This window comes from Rutilus rutilus (assembly GCF_951802725.1).
Source record: "Rutilus rutilus genome assembly, chromosome: 16".
Taxonomy (NCBI): domain Eukaryota; kingdom Metazoa; phylum Chordata; class Actinopteri; order Cypriniformes; family Leuciscidae; genus Rutilus; species Rutilus rutilus.
In genome coordinates this window covers 33841103-33857398 of record NC_140224.1, presented here as the reverse complement: position 1 = coordinate 33857398, position 16296 = coordinate 33841103, and the positions used below count along the sequence as shown (strand labels likewise).

The 16296-nt window shown below is 34.8% G+C and overlaps 1 protein-coding gene across 4 annotated transcripts in view; it reads left to right on the top strand.

Moving 5' to 3' along the window:
* Positions 1-15981, top strand: part of ptprea (protein tyrosine phosphatase receptor type Ea) — a 73844-nt gene extending 57863 nt beyond the window's left edge. For 3 of the 4 annotated variants that reach the window (XM_084433619.1, XM_084433620.1, XM_084433621.1), the window contains 16 exons: positions 1859-1995; positions 3555-3645; positions 4523-4599; positions 5502-5538; positions 5656-5753; positions 7413-7532; positions 7752-7915; positions 9968-10103; positions 10247-10396; positions 11333-11426; positions 11741-11817; positions 12689-12823; positions 12933-13058; positions 13210-13361; positions 14438-14573; positions 15730-15981. In XM_084433619.1, coding sequence (XP_084289745.1) covers positions 1859-1995; positions 3555-3645; positions 4523-4599; positions 5502-5538; positions 5656-5753; positions 7413-7532; positions 7752-7915; positions 9968-10103; positions 10247-10396; positions 11333-11426; positions 11741-11817; positions 12689-12823; positions 12933-13058; positions 13210-13361; positions 14438-14573; positions 15730-15804 — 1805 coding nt within the window. In that variant the 3' untranslated portion in view covers positions 15805-15981. Of the gene's footprint in view, positions 1-695; positions 792-1858; positions 1996-3554; positions 3646-4522; positions 4600-5501; positions 5539-5655; positions 5754-7412; positions 7533-7751; positions 7916-9967; positions 10104-10246; positions 10397-11332; positions 11427-11740; positions 11818-12688; positions 12824-12932; positions 13059-13209; positions 13362-14437; positions 14574-15729 lie in introns of all 4 variants that reach the window. The other variant, XM_084433622.1, reaches the window with a different exon arrangement.
* The last annotated feature ends 315 nt before the right edge of the window (positions 15982-16296 follow it).

Here is a 16296-nt window from a genome sequence, read left to right as displayed (position 1 = left end):
ATAAAAAAATGCAGTAAAAACGGAAATAATGTGAAATATTTTCACAATTGAAAATAACGGTTTACTTTTTGAATATGTGTTCAAATTTCATTTATTTATGTGATCAAAGCTGAATTTTCAGCATTCTTCAGTGTCACATGATCCTTCAGAAATCATTCTAATATGCTGATTTGCTGCTCGAGAAATATTTTTGATTATTATCAGTGTCGCTTATATTTTTGTGGAAATCGTGATACTTTCTTTAGGGTTCTTTGATAAATATAAGAAAGTACTTATTTGAAATAGAAATCTTTTGTGACATTATACATTTCATCACTGTCACTTTTGATAGATTTAATGCATCTTTACTGAATAAAAGTATTAATACCTATAAAAATAAAATAAAAAAAAATTCTGACCCAAAACATTTAAACGGTAGTGTTTAAGTCTGCAAACATGCTCTTTTTTTATGCAGAAAAACACTTACTATTGCTCGCACTTACAATTATGTTACTTGAAACCCGAACCAGAGACCAGAAAATAATAGAGTCCGGTGAACTCTTTTGATTTTGAGTCAGTTGAAAACCACCAAGAGCTCCATTGCAACACCTTAGATGGTTTCACCATTATTTATTTATTTATTAATAAAAGTCTAAACGCTAATGTACACCTGAGTAACACCAGTCATTGTGTGTGTTTGTATGTGTGTTGTATAGAGGAATATATAGATATGGATGATGATGATGATGATGATGATGATGAGGATAAGGATGATGATGATGATGAGGATCATCTTGGCTGGCCGTCAGAAGGTCAGGTATATGTTGTGTCTCATGAACAGGCATGGACGTCTAAACTAATATCTCACCCTCTCTAACCTCTAAACCAATGGTTGTGGGTTTCTTTTGGTGCTACAAGGGTCACTTGCATTTATGGAGCATATGTGCATAATATGCTGCTTTAAATATGCCTGTTTCTTTTACAAAGGCATGCTGATAGCTTTCCTGAAAAATAGAATTATGGTGTTAAGGCCGGTTCACAGAACGTGTTTTTCCTGTTAAAAATGGTCATTGGAGCAAAAAAAAAAAAGAAAGAAAAAAGAGAAGTGGTGTGGTTTTTAATAGTTTAATTTCTTGTAACTTGAGCGCCGAGTTTTTAGAATGACGTGTCCTGTGCAAGATGCTGCAGAAAACGTGAGACGCGTGCACATCGGCTAAAGACGTCCGTCTAGCGTGTGTTTGCTTTGAAAAACAATGGAAAAGTAGTGCAGTGGAATGGAAAACGCGTTCTGTGTGAACGGCCCCTTAGCATGTTTTCCTGGGTGACAAAACTGTTTGACATGATATTCTTTAAATAAAAAAGTATTTTAACCATGTCCTGTTATATGTTTAGGTGGGACAATTTTGTGGAGTCTAAATTATAGAATTTAAAAATAGAGATCTAAACGTAGAGAATTTTTACTGGCAGTCTACCCTAACATCAAACCCAATCACGATTGATGATACACACACACACACACACACACACACACACACACACACACACACACACACACACACACACACACCAATGATGAAAGACAGCATAAAAAAAGGTCAGGAAATGTGCTGTCCTGAAATAGCAATCAAAGAGTCACTTTCAGATACAATAAAGCAAGATATTTATTTTTGCACTAATAGGTATACAAACAGTGGACCGCCACCTGTCAATCAACTTGCATGTGTGTGTGTCAGTTGGTGAGGTGATTGTATTTTTTGCACATATCGTTTAAACCGTGAATTAAATGTCTATTGAATTCACATCAAATGTTGCATCTCCTAAAGATTGATTACTTTTCAAGTGATTGTCTTTAACACTCATTTACCGTGTTCCTCCACAGAGCAACAGACGGTGGTCTTACTTCCAAGATCCCCTTCCACATCCAAAACTTATTTCCCCATCCCAGTAGACAACTTGGAAGAAGAGTATCGGATACGCTCGGCCGATGATGGGAAGCTCTTCCGGGAAGAGTATAATGTGAGTTTTTTCTGTATGCATGCAAAGATTGTATTTTAAAAGAATATTGAACATGGTGGTTAGAGATAAAAAATACAATAATATTGACAAGAAAAACACTCATGACTTTAGTAGCTTTAATAAGCCCTTCAAAATCAAATATGAACACATTTATGCCTAATATATATATATATATATTCAATGCAGTGAAGACAATCCTAGTTATTCATTTGAGAAAACATTGAAGCAAAGTGCCTTTTAATTATATGTAATATTTGATTTAATATTTATTCATTTTTGTCTATTAGTACGTTTTGCAGCATATTAATTTAGCAGTGGTATCGAAATTGTACACACATTTAGTCAGAAAACAGCCTATAAAGGCCTGAATCTCAACAGCATCAATCAGTTTTAATATATTATTTAATAATGATGCAGTGAAGACAATGCTAGTTATTTAATTGAGAAATCATTGAAAACTGAATGTCATTTAATATTTCATTTAATATTTATTCTTTTATTATAATAGTATGTTTCTGAGCATTTTAGTTTTTTAGATTTGTGAAATTTTATTTTATTGATAATTCAGTATCAATTATTTCAACACCAATCGTGGCGATCTGAAAATTGCAAAAATAAATACAAAACTAGACCCCGTCTGCAAGTGCTGCAGCTCATTATTGTTGTTTACACTGATTACATCACTCATGTTGCTGCAAGTTCAGCATTGGTGTTTGTGTGTGTTTAGTGGCAGCACTCGGTGGAGAGATTGTTATTTCGCTTGTGGCTCGTAAAGAAGCTGATGGTGCATTATGGTGCTGTTATTAACAGAAACACTCCAGTGCATTCATGTGGATCAGCAAATATCCTTCCACATTTGCTGATGGCTCAACTGCTCTCATTTCCCACTGAGAATTACTGGAATTAAGACGTTCAGGAGTCACCAGGCATTGACTCATTCGAGAATGTCCCTCACTCCTGCTTTTAGACGCATGATTCAAGATTCACTCCTCTCACAGGCCCATGATTCAGCAACGCACTGAATGAACCATGTGAATTTTCTGTCCCATGGAAACGATGTTTATGCTCAACAATCTTAATGGCCACTTAAACCATTTAAGTCGGAATGGAAGTGGCTCTGCTGGCCGAACAATGGCGTATACATACAGGAACAAAGCGTCAGTAATATCATTCATTTTCAGCAATAACAAAATGACAAGTTTGGTGGGAATTTGAACAGCGTGATCAGGTTAACTCAAATGCACAATTCTGTAAGAATGAATGTGTTAGGTAACAATTCAAGTGCAATTTAGTTAAATGAAATCAAGTAATTTTTTTTTTTTTTTAAGTTTAATGATGGGTGAATATCTCAGGTGCGTGATCCACAACAATGCATTTGTGTAGAGACGAGAGAGTGCAATATACACCTTTGCATGTGCAAAGTACTTGGAGTGTCAGAATTCTTTTAATTATAAGTCCTAAAAAAGCTTTGTTTAACACCGCATCCAAGATCAGATGCTCTTAGGGTGGTATGGACATTGGTTTAGTGTTGTGAACATGTTATTTTGTATTGTTGACAGTCAATACCAGGGGGTTCGAAGCAAGGAACGTGTGATGAGGCCAATAAAGAAGAAAACAAGGAGAAGAACCGATATCCAAACATCTTACCATGTAAGAATTCTCTCTTTTTCTCTTTGTCTTTTCATCTGTTTAAGTCACATTTATTAATATAGCGCTTTACACAACACAGATTGTTTCAAATCAGCTTTACAGTGATAACAGGATGATTTAATGATGCAAACAGAGATAATCTCGGCTGTAAAAAGCAGCTCTAAAAAGAAAATAGTGTCATTGTTCAGTTTTGATTCATTTCCGTTGTAAAGATCATCAGTTATTAAATTTAATCCATAAAGCAGTTCTGCAGAAAACACTGATGTCATCCTCCAGCTCAGTTCAGTTATTATCCAGTAGAGTCAGTGCAGTCAGATCATTAAATTGTTGAATATTGGGAAGAAACCCAAACTCCATCAGTGACAGAATGGTGATAAAACCTTGGGAGAACGTTCAGTCTCTCTCTCTCTGCCTGATGAGCCAAAACATTATGACCAGTCACATCGTTGATCATCTCATAACATGGCCACGCGTTACGGTCTTGGTAGATTAGATGGCAAGCAAACAATCAGTTCTCAAAATCAACATGTTGGAGGCAGGAGAAATGGACAGGAATTGAAGATCTGAGCGAATATCACCCCCGTAGATTTCAATAGTAATGATTCATACGAGGCGTGTTTGGACATCAGCTCATCTCATTTCTTGTGATATTCACACTGAGGTTTTGCCACCCTCGCACGTCAAATATAACTTCCCTTTCATTTCCTTATGCTCGCATCCATGTCATTCACACTTCACTATTTTTAAAATCTTTCGTCTTGTAAATTTGCCGTTTAGAAGTTAAATCACAAACTCACGGAGGGCCTGAGAAGGAGCAATCAAATGTGTGTCTATGTTTAGAAATAAACCAAACATTTCTGTCTTTCCTGTTATCCAGATGATCATTCCAGAGTGATTTTAACACCGATCGACGGGGTCCCGTGTTCAGATTATGTCAATGCATCATATATTGACGTAAGTGATTTGCCACGCCGTAAAATGCATCAGTGCACTGCGATTGAGTCGACAAAGAAATAGAGAGCTGCAGTCGCGACGTCAAAACCAGAAGACATATTTCCTATGGGTTTTTATAAGGGGGGTTTTCAGTTTATAAGTAAAATAATGACTGTGGTAAACATAAGTTGAAACATATACTGCACACACTCACACCCCAAGTGTTAGCCACCTGTAGAACAAAACATCCAAAAAAAAAGTATCGTCAAGTTATGTTTACTACCACAGACCTTATTTTACTTTTAAAATGAAAAACGCCATTATAAAACACGATCATGCCTGCAGAACTCTATTGTCAGAAGTGTTTCATTGAATTGAATTGTTTAAACATGCATTTCTTGTTCAAAATACAATAATTGAGCATGAGAAACAACAATAAACATTTTTGAAAATATATTTTTTTTAATAAAATTGAATTATGTTGCAAATGATGATGCATTGCATCGTTTAGTAAAGAACCACTATCAAATTGTTATCATTTCGGTAACACTTTACTTAAAGCCTTTATATATAGTGCATTATAAAAGTTTTTTTTAATGCATTAATAATGCCTTGTAATGCACATTATAATGCATTGTATGATCTTATGAATAATTATAACCCCAGTTATAATACATCATAATACTTATATATTCATTGTTACGCCTTTAGAAAGTATAATGCATTAAACACATGTCAAACAACTGATGCATTTTAGCTTTAGTTACAATTATTTATGACAAACATTATGAATTTAATGCATTGCACATAAAGGCTTCAAGTAAAGTTGTTCACCCTGATTTGCCATAAAACAGCATGATTTCATCAGTCAAAAAAGTTTAATGTTATTTTTTAAATCTTGGTTTCATATCCCGCTTCCCCAGGGCTATAAAGAGAAGAATAAGTTTATTGCAGCACAAGGTGAGTGCATGTGAATCTAAAAATAAGGTGTGGTGAGCAGTCGCACACTCTGTTTGTGCGGTTTCATAGTTACAGTCAGACATAATTAAACTCCATAAGATGACCTCTGTGTTTCAGGTCCGAAACAAGACACAGTTGCAGATTTCTGGAGAATGATATGGGAACAGAAATCATCCACTATAGTGATGCTAACGAATCTGAAAGAGAGAAAAGAGGTGTGTATCCTTTTTTGGGGGATTTCCTCGTTGGGCATCAGACCTGTTAAATATGATGATCTGATGTCAGAAATCCGCATAGCATTACATTTGCTGAATCGCAAGGCAATATAGCAATATATATTAGCATTATATTACATATATGTCCATTTGGTTGATGCTTTTAGTCAAAGTTTTTTCCCTTCGATGTGTACAACATTGCACAGCCTCTAATACTTGTGCCAAATTACATAAAACAAAAAAAGGCATATAGTCACGTTTTGAATTTGATTTCAAATCAGTTCCTTTCTATAAACCTAATTTGCTGATCATCACTGAGTGTCTTCATTTCGATGGCCTCTGATGTCCAGGTGTCACAAGCCTCCTCTCCATCAGGGCCGTGAGCGTCTCTAGAAAGACGAATCAATGAGACGCAGGACGGAGAGGAGATTCAAATCAGCTTTGAGTAGGGCTTGGAATCGATGATTTTAATAATGGCTGATAAAGCTCTCTCTGGCTTTAACCTAATTAGTCTGCAAACTCTCATTAAGAGAGATTTATCCTCCGCTCTCGGGCTGGATAATGCTGATTGACAGACGGGCTGCTTTAAGAGCTCAGATTTGCATCAGGGTGTCTTAAAAGTCACCTTTACTACTCTAATGCACTTACAGCTGCTCTGTGGCAGTGTTAGACAGATTTACTCTACAGGATTGGCGTGTAATGCGTTTATGTTTATCTACAGAACTACATGTTTTGACCTTGTGACGTGCTCTCGCTTTTATATCGATTAGAGGAAAACTTTTATGGCACTGTTTTCTTGCCTTTTGTTTGTATTTTGAGTGACTTTTATTAATAGTATTAATAGACTATGTCACATTACTATATTAGTTCATGTACATTCAAATAGTATGAATAGAAGAAATAAAGTAACCTAAGCTGTGTTAGCAGCTATATTTGTACAGGTTGTTATTTTACAAAAAAAAAAAAATTATTTTATTTTATTTTAAAAGTTTATTTTAATAATACTAAGCAGCTTTATTTTGTATTAAGATAATGCAGTTGAGCAGCATTTTGATTAACTTTGTTTTTATTTATTATTTATATACTTATTTAGTAAAAGGAAGAAGAAGATTAAATAAAAAGAAATAAAGTAATAAACTAAAGTAATGGTAACTATATTAGCAGCTATATTTGTACAGGTTAAGCAGCATTTTTGTTAACTTATTTTTGATTTGTAAATTAATTCATTTATTAAATGAATTTATTTATAATTTATTTAATACAAGTAAGACACATTTATTTTAATTGTATTTTTTTGTTACTATGAAAGCAATGGCGGTTAGCAGCATTTGAATGAATTCAGTTTTTATTTATTTATTATTTATTAGTACATAAAATATTGAATAAAAGGAAATTAAGAAATAATATAAAATAATGGTAACTATATTAGCAGCTATATATTGTTTTTCTACAAAAACAATTTTTTTTATTTATTTATTTATAATTTATTTATAACTTTTAGTTTGCATTTCATCAGTTTCTGCTTTCCTTTGTTGTTTCACACTCCTCCTTTGTTACCATGGTCACCGTTATTATGACTTTGTTGGGTTAAATAAATAATCTAAAAATAATGGTAACTATGATTATCTCATTGTGAATACACTGTGTTTTTCTCTGTAGGATAAGTGTTATCAGTATTGGCCCGATCAGGGATGCTGGACGTACGGTAACGTGCGTGTCGCTGTGGAAGACTTTACCGTACTGGTGGACTACACGATACGCAAATTCTGTGTGCAATATGTAAGTCTGAATACACTGAAGTCGTCGTCATGCAAGCTGTAGATGAAATATCTCTTGCTATTACGGATAAATATTTCTGAAAGTATTATTCTGTGAGCATGTAGAGCTTCTCACTCCGTTTATTCTTAAACTGAATGATGTGTCTGTGACTTATGAACATTTTGGTTTGTTGAAGTGCATGTATATATGTGTCTTTCCTGTGTGTGTGTGTGACCACAGCAGGCCAGCGACGGCACCAAAACTCCCCGTCTGGTCACGCAGCTTCACTTCACCAGCTGGCCTGACTTCGGCGTTCCCTTCTCGCCCATCGGCATGCTCAAGTTCCTGAAGAAGGTGAAGCAGGTTAACCCCTCGTACGCCGGGCCCATCGTGGTGCACTGCAGGTGGGTTGTCTTTCAGCGTGACTCTTGTGCTCTTAACTTCATATCAGGCGAGATCTAAAGCTGTCGACAGTACTTCTTGTGCGAAGAATGATCATGTAGGTGTGAAGTGTGGCCAGTTTTGCTCTGCAATCTCATAATGCAAAGATGCACACGTTTTTTTTTTTACCTTGTGTCGTATTCTCTGTTTTATAATGATCAGCTCAAAACTTTCATGTCGCTATTTTTTTTGCCTTTACTTTGTATTTCAAACTTTTGAGCGATACGCAATACATTACTATTCAAGTTAATGCACATACAAAATAGCTTATTTTCAGAAATGTTCATTTAAATGTACAATACAAATATGTTAAATAATATTTAATGTTGTATTACTTGTTAATAAATCAATATTAGTCATTAATCTTATGAAAAAGCGATATTATAATACTACATTTGTATTCAAAGCAATGGCATGTTAGCTTCAGACAATGATTATAGAAAATAAAATGAGAAATTATATAATGATTTATAACATAAATTGAATTAATTGTTTTTAAAAAATATTATGAAAACTATTGAAACCATTACAATAAGTAGCAACATTTGCACAAGCAAAAACACCTCAGAACATGTTATAATATAGCTAATATTTTATATTTCAAATGCCATAAAGGTAAAAAAAATTCAATCTGATCAAAAAGCTTTATTTTCAAGATTTGACATTTAAGTTTTATCAAGAGCCCAATCTTCCTGATCTACATTGCCAAACTTCTTACTTTTACACGGTAACAATAACTTGCGGAATGAAAGTGCTCATTTGAATTTCAGCTTTCGGAAAAAGGACAAATTTTACATAACTTCCATCCATAGTGATAATTTTTGAGAACTTGCAGACCCTTTTGCGTCAGTCGTGCATGCATAATTAATTGGATCAGACAATGATAGACATTATTCAGAACAATTAGCATGTGATTTGAATTAGGTGAAGGAAGGTCCTTTCTCACTGCTGATTGGTCATATTCATAAAGTGAATTCATGGAGGTCAATGCCTGGGTTTCATGACACAATGTCCCGTCTGTCCACTCATCATCAGGGTGTGTGTGTCATAGTCTTGACCCTCTGTCCTCATCCTGTGTCCTGAACAAGCAAACGCAGCTTCAGCAATAATACAGAGTGCTTCAGTTTGGAGGGTTTGTGCATTAGCTCGGTTGATCACTCATGCCCTCTAGTGTTCAGATTAGAATGAGGCGAGGGGAAATATGTGTGTTTTTCGTTGTGTTTGCAGATATTTTATTATTGTGAATTTATTTGAAGAGAAGACTTTATGAAAGCTGTTTCATGGTGTCACACACACACAAAAAAAAAATAATTATACAAAAAAAATTGTCATGCAAGGGTTAGTGTTTAATATGTTTTATATGTCTTAATATATGCAATATATAAACATATTCTAATAGAAATGTTTATTTTTATCCCTCAAGATCATTGATATTTTGATTATTATTTATATTATGTGATATTATTGTATTATGTATTATGTAATACAATTATTATACACAGTATTATGTGATATTATGTAAATTTATAATTTATATGATAGGTGTTTGGAAGAGTTGAAAAAATATTACATTTTGATAAAATATTTTAGTAGCACTTTACTTGTTGCGTTTATGTATATTGCATTATAAATGTATTTGCATTATATTATATAATATATAATGCATTATATCCTTTAATAAATAATTGTATCCAAAGGTGAATGGCAAATTTGGTAAATTTGCAGATTTCTTGTCACATCTGGTTGTTTGTCATGTGTTTTAATGCATTATACGTTTTAAAGGCGTAACATAAGTAACTGTGGTTACAATTATTCATGAGATCATACAATGCGTTATAAGGTGCAATATAAGGCGTAATTATTGCATTAAAAATACTTTTATAATGCATCATACATAAAGGCTTTACGTAAAGTGTTTTGGGGAATATTGTGCACTAATGAATCACTCACAGCAAAGTGAATGTATTCTCGTTGGTTTTGCGAATAATGGCGTCTGTGCTGTGTGTCGGTGTCAGTGCTGGCGTGGGCAGGACAGGAACGTTCATCGTCATTGATGCCATGATTGACATGATGTACACAGAACAGAAGGTGGACGTCTCCGGTTTCGTGTCGCGGATACGTGAGCAGAGATCACAGCTCATTCAGACAGATGTGAGTAGCGCATGCCGTTGGTTTTTCATCTACCTACTTCATTTTTTTATTGTCATTATAGAAAAAACAGGTGACTGAAGCAGTTACCTAGAAGTCATGCATGTTTAAAGGTGTACTGAGGTGTGTGTGTGTGTGTGTTGTAGTTGCAGTACGCATTCATCTATCAGGCTCTGCTGGAGTACTTCCTGTACGGGGACACAGAGCTGGACGTGTCTTCTCTGGAGGGACACCTGCAGAAACTCCACAACACCAATGCTCCGCTTGACCGCGTGGGCCTGGAGGAGGAGTTTAGGGTGAGGATATTTACTGACACTACTGGTGTGTAGACATGTGTGATGTAAACAACCCCAACATGGATGAGAAGCCTGGCGGAAGACGCTGAATGAAAGTGCACTTCCGCTCTCTGACAGTAGATGGCGCTTACGAACAGCAGAAATGCACCCAGTAATCAAAACAGCTGCGCTACTTTCTGGCCACAAACACACCGTATAGTTTCAGGAGTGTCAACCACACATAACACAAGTTCTGGTGTCTCGCGTGTTTGGTATCCGCTGATATTGACAAAAGTAATATTACAGCGATCAAAAGACTTGTTATGTTCTGCATGGTTTTCTTCACACATACAGTGTTTAAATTCGTCATTAACAACTAGTTGTTCAGTTCGTTCAGAAAACACTGCATAGAACTGCATTAAAAAAGCGGTTGTCACTCCTGTAATTTACTGAAGTGTGTGTGTACAGAACCGGATTAAGCGCTAAAAGGTGAACTGACAACTGCAGTGTGTACGTGACTTACAGTACAGTAAATGTTTTCAAACACCCATTCATTTTGCATTTGCTGTGGTGTTTATCACAGCACCCAATACATAAATGCTTAATACTTTAAGACCTAATAGGATATTTTCAAACATCTGTTTACATTTTTTACGTCAATGTGGACTAAAACATTGATTGGTCTTTTATTGATGGGAATGTTCTGATCCTTTATAGTTCTTTTGCACTTTAATCAGTTTGAAACGTGTTTGAAATGTATATATCTGAAAATATATAAACTAGAGATATTTTTCATATAAGAACAAAAAGGAGGACAACACTTCAATTCAGTATCCTGATGATGCAATACAACTGTAATAAAAGCTTCATAAATTATCGTGATATGAAAATTTGTTACCGTCGCATGCCTAGTTGTTTAGTTGTTGACTGATTTTTTTTTTTTCCTGTTTTTTTCAGAAACTGACAAACATGCGTATTATGAAGGAGAACATGAGGACGGGCAACCTGCCCGCCAACATGAAGAAAAACAGGGTCCTTCAGATCATTCCATGTGAGTTTATGATCTTCTCCACACGTGAAGATCGAAAACCCTGAATGAATTACGCCAGCTAATCTAAAAGACAATGTTAAATAATAGTTTGAGGAACATGTTTAATGTCTCTTTCCATCTGCCAAATGCATGTTGTTGTGCTGCTCAGCTTTGTTTATGAGGAAGTTAATCAGAAATCTCTCTTCCTTTTCCTGTTCTGCTTGTGCCTGTAGTTGTAATCGTGAGTCATGCAGTTCAAAACACAGCCTTTATGCTAGAGGTCATTCGGGCCATTTATGTTTCATTTGATGTGTTTTCTCATTCATTGTTTTCAGATGATTTTAACCGAGTCATCCTATCGATGAAAAGAGGTCAGGAGTTCACCGATTATGTCAACGCATCTTTCATTGATGTAAGTGTTTAATGACTCTTTTCAAGTTTCAGAGGCGCCTCATGATGAAATGAACATTATTATCTTTCAACACAAGGGATACTTGTTAAGAAAGTAAACGGGGACAATTTTTATGTTTTCATTTTAAAAAATTCAGAAAGTTGTCTTAGTGGGGTTGAGTTGGCAATTTTTTTCCAATTTACCATCCACAAACATTTCTTACCAGCCATGAACCTGTATTTTACATTATTATATTTTTGTTCAGTAGCATTATTTAGCTATTTTCCCATTGGAAAAAAGTCAAATGGTAAATTAAAAAACTACGCATCCTAGATAAACTTGTAATGGAAAAACTTTCACTGAGATGAAAGCTGTTGGAAAAGAGTCATGGGATGTTTTTTAAGTAGACATTTGAATTGAATGATTAACATTGCTGTAAGTAAAGTTGTGAAATATTATTACGAATTAAAATAACTTTTCTATTTGAATATATTGATCAAAGCTGAATTTTCAGCATCTTTACTCCAGTCTCAGTGTCACATGATCCTTCAAAAATCATTGTAATATGCTGATATGCTGCTCAAGAAACATTTCTGATTATCATCAATGTTGAAAACAGTTCTGTTGTAACATTATAAATGTCTTACTGTCACTTTTAATCAAACGAATGCACCCTTTCTGAATAAAAGTATTATTTTCTTTTGTCTCTTACATTAGTGAGGCTCAGACTGTTATTCTTATAATTCGATTCAAATCATGCATTATGTTGCATTTCCCAATAAACTGGCAAGTTACTGTTTTATTCACACTCCAAGGCCAGTTTATATTTGTTATTTTTGATCCTGGTCTGTAGTATTCACATATATATATCTCGTGTGTTTATGTTTTCCAGGGGTACCGGCAGAAGGACTATTACATCGCCACACAGGGTCCTCTGTCACACACGGTGGATGATTTCTGGAGGATGGTTTGGGAATGGAAGTGTCACTCAATCGTGATGCTGACAGAACTGCAGGAGAGAGATCAGGTACAAACACACACGTTACAAATCCAGTTGTGCAGACACTCTCGCACAACTTCCTAGAATAAATCCTGTCAGCTTTGTCATTTGGAGTGTGTGTGTGTGTGTGTTGCAGGACAAGTGTTTTCAGTACTGGCCTACTGAGGATTCAGTGACTTACGGGGACTTCACAGTGGAGATTAAAGGAGACACGCTGTGTGAGACGTTCAGTCTCAGAGATCTGGTGCTCACATACGGCCCGGTGAGCGCGCATTATGATCTGATTTGCATTGTAAATGCTAATATTGCATGTATTGCCATTTGCATTTTTTTGTAAGTTGCTGTGGTGTACCTTTGGAGTTAATATGTGGTGGCCACTTTGATGAATTGTAATGCATGTTGGTTCCTAACAGGAGAAACAGACACGTTTGGTTCGGCACTTTCATTTCCACGGCTGGCCTGAGATCGGAATCCCAGCCGACGGTAAAGGGATGATCGACATCATCGCATCGGTGCAGAAACAACAGCAGCAGTCGGGCAACCACCCCATCGCCGTGCACTGCAGGTAAAACACACCTTTAACTACATTTTGCGACAGAACTTACCGGACATCGTAAACAATGCTGAGTTCTGGGCTAAACGCGTTGTTGTATGTTCATAGCCTAGATATGATGGTATTTTGACCAGCTGAGAACTTGTGAAGAACTTATAAAGTGTGTAAAGGAGTCAAAACAGCGGCAGGAATCCCTCCGTCACACACACAAACACAGATCTGCAGCGACGAGACGCGGTTCTGATGCCTGTACTGAACTGTAATGGGCAACATCACGACTGGTGACAGAATGTCCTGTTTTTGGTTCGTTTACATGTCTTTGGTCCGGGTTGTGTTCTAATTTCAGTCGAACCGCACCAGAGTTCGTTTGGAAGTGTATTGAGACTCATCTTTTCAGACTCTCGGTCCGCTTGTTTGGTGTCATCAGGGTTCAGTTGGCAGCGTTCACACTTATTCATATGAACTGCACTAACAGAGCAATCGCACCAGAGTTCCCTTTAATCCAACCAAACATGCCAAGTGTGAACACATCCTAAAATAAGTCATACCATAGACCAGGGTTTCCCAAACTGTTTTGTCATCCGAACCCTTTTGACGTCAAATATTTTCTTGAAATACCCCCTGAGATTATTTAGCAACATGTTCTCATGTTTACAGTTCACTAATGTCGGGTTATGTCACAGAGAGGCGATTTCTGTGTTGTCCGACCATAGAAGTATGAACTGAGAAAAGTTGCCAGTTGGCCGGTAACTTTATTTATGAACTTTGACAAGGCATGTGACTCGTGACATTAGTGCGTTGTGAAGTTCGTGTGAGAAGTACTGCGTAACCAATCCTGCTTCTCCCTTGAGGAAAGGCATGTGGTCCACCATGCTTCTATGTTACGCTACTACTCGCGCGAACATCACAGTGCACTTACATCACAACGTCCCTCCTGTGAACGCTCGTATGACATGAGACCTATATTACAGTGCATGTACTCGCATGTTCTTACAGTGTACTTAAGAAAATACTGGGTAATATAAGATATATCTTTCCTAACTTGACTATGTCATGTCTTTTTGTTTTTGTGTGTGTGTGTTCTGCAGTGCCGGAGCGGGTCGGACCGGTACGTTTATCGCTCTCAGTAATATTCTGGAGCGAGTGAAAGCCGAGGGTTTGCTGGATGTGTTTCAGACTGTGAAAAGTTTACGAATGCAGCGGCCACACATGGTGCAGACAGTGGTCAGTTCAAACCTTCACACACTTCATATCCACTACCCGTTTACATGCACAACATAACAAACACGTTAATAATCATTATTTCTGCTAGAATACTACAATAAAAGTGTGGTAACTTGCTATTGCACTAGTTATCCCAAGGAAAAAGTGACAAAATGACAGAAGGATTCTGAAAGTGTCTGAATTTTAATTCATTAATTTTATTATGTTTAAATCAAGAAATATATACTAATGAAATAATAATAATAATAATAATAATATAATTAGTGATATTGAAAATATATTTTAATGTCAATCTTATATGAATTTAATAAAAAATAAAAAATAATTATGATTTAATACAAGTAATATAAATCAGTTAAATAAATATAAATATAAATATATAAAATATTGGTATAAATGAAATGGTAATTTTGATTAAAATAATAATCGTTTTAATGTCAATTCCAAATTAATTTCTGACTTAATTTAAGTAATATAAATTAAATTCAATAATAATAAATCAATTAGTAATATTGAAAATATATTTTAATGTCAATCTTATATAAATTTAATATATATACATATATTTATGATTTAATACAAGTAATATAAATCAGTTAAATAATATATAAAATATTGGTATAAATTAAATGGTAATATTGATTAAAATAATCGTTTTAATGTCAATTCCAAATTAATTTATGACTAAGTAATATAAATTAATTCAATAATAATAATAATATAAATCAATTAGTAATATTGAAAAAAAAAATTTGTAATGTCAATTTTATATTATTTGAATAATGAATACAATTTTATTTTTATTTAATACAAGTAAAATAAATCAGATAAATAATACACATTATTAGTATAAATGAATTGGTAATATTGATAAAATTATCGTTATTAATTAAAATAATCGTTTTAATGTCAATTCCAAATGAATTTAACATTTAATTCAAGTAATATAAATGAATGAAAAAATAATATAAATGATTAATTAATTAGTAATCGATTAAATTATGATTCATATTGCTGAAAAAAATGACAAACACAACATATTTGATAGCTATCATAGTTAAATATCTGTATGGGGTAATAACATTTAGTCAATATAACCTGCTTGACCTGTGAGTAAGGAATGATTTGCTCATTGTTCCTTCTTTTCTGCCCGCAGGAACAGTATGACTTCTGCTACAGAGTGGTACAGGACTTTGTCGACATTTTCTCAGACTATGCCAATTTCAAATGATCTGATCTGCCTTAAATGTTTGAGTTTGATGCTTTTTTTACACGTCAGTCGATCAGGATTTTACACCGCGACTGGAAGATAATTGCGCTCTATTTTGCTATGCACTTCTCCTCGATGTTACTAAATGACCATATCTATCTGTAATATACTAAGGCTACTAAAGTTTTAAAAACTGTACATTGTTTTGTCTCCTTTATAATATATTTAAATGGGTTCTTTTATTTTGGTCTTAAATCATCTCTCTTTGATGATGAATCCATTCCAGTTGGGCTTCTGTTGTTATTGTAAAATAGTGTTTTGTCTGTCTGTTTGTTTGTTCGACTAATTAATTTTATTTTTTATTAAGCGATTCGTGTAGAATTTGTAAAGCTGTAGGTGGTATGTATTTATGCACTGTTGCAGACAGGACATCCTGCGGGATCGAGCATGTATGTGAATGTTCCATGCCATTTTATTTATTAGATGCAGAGTTGTTGTCTTACATTTTATGAA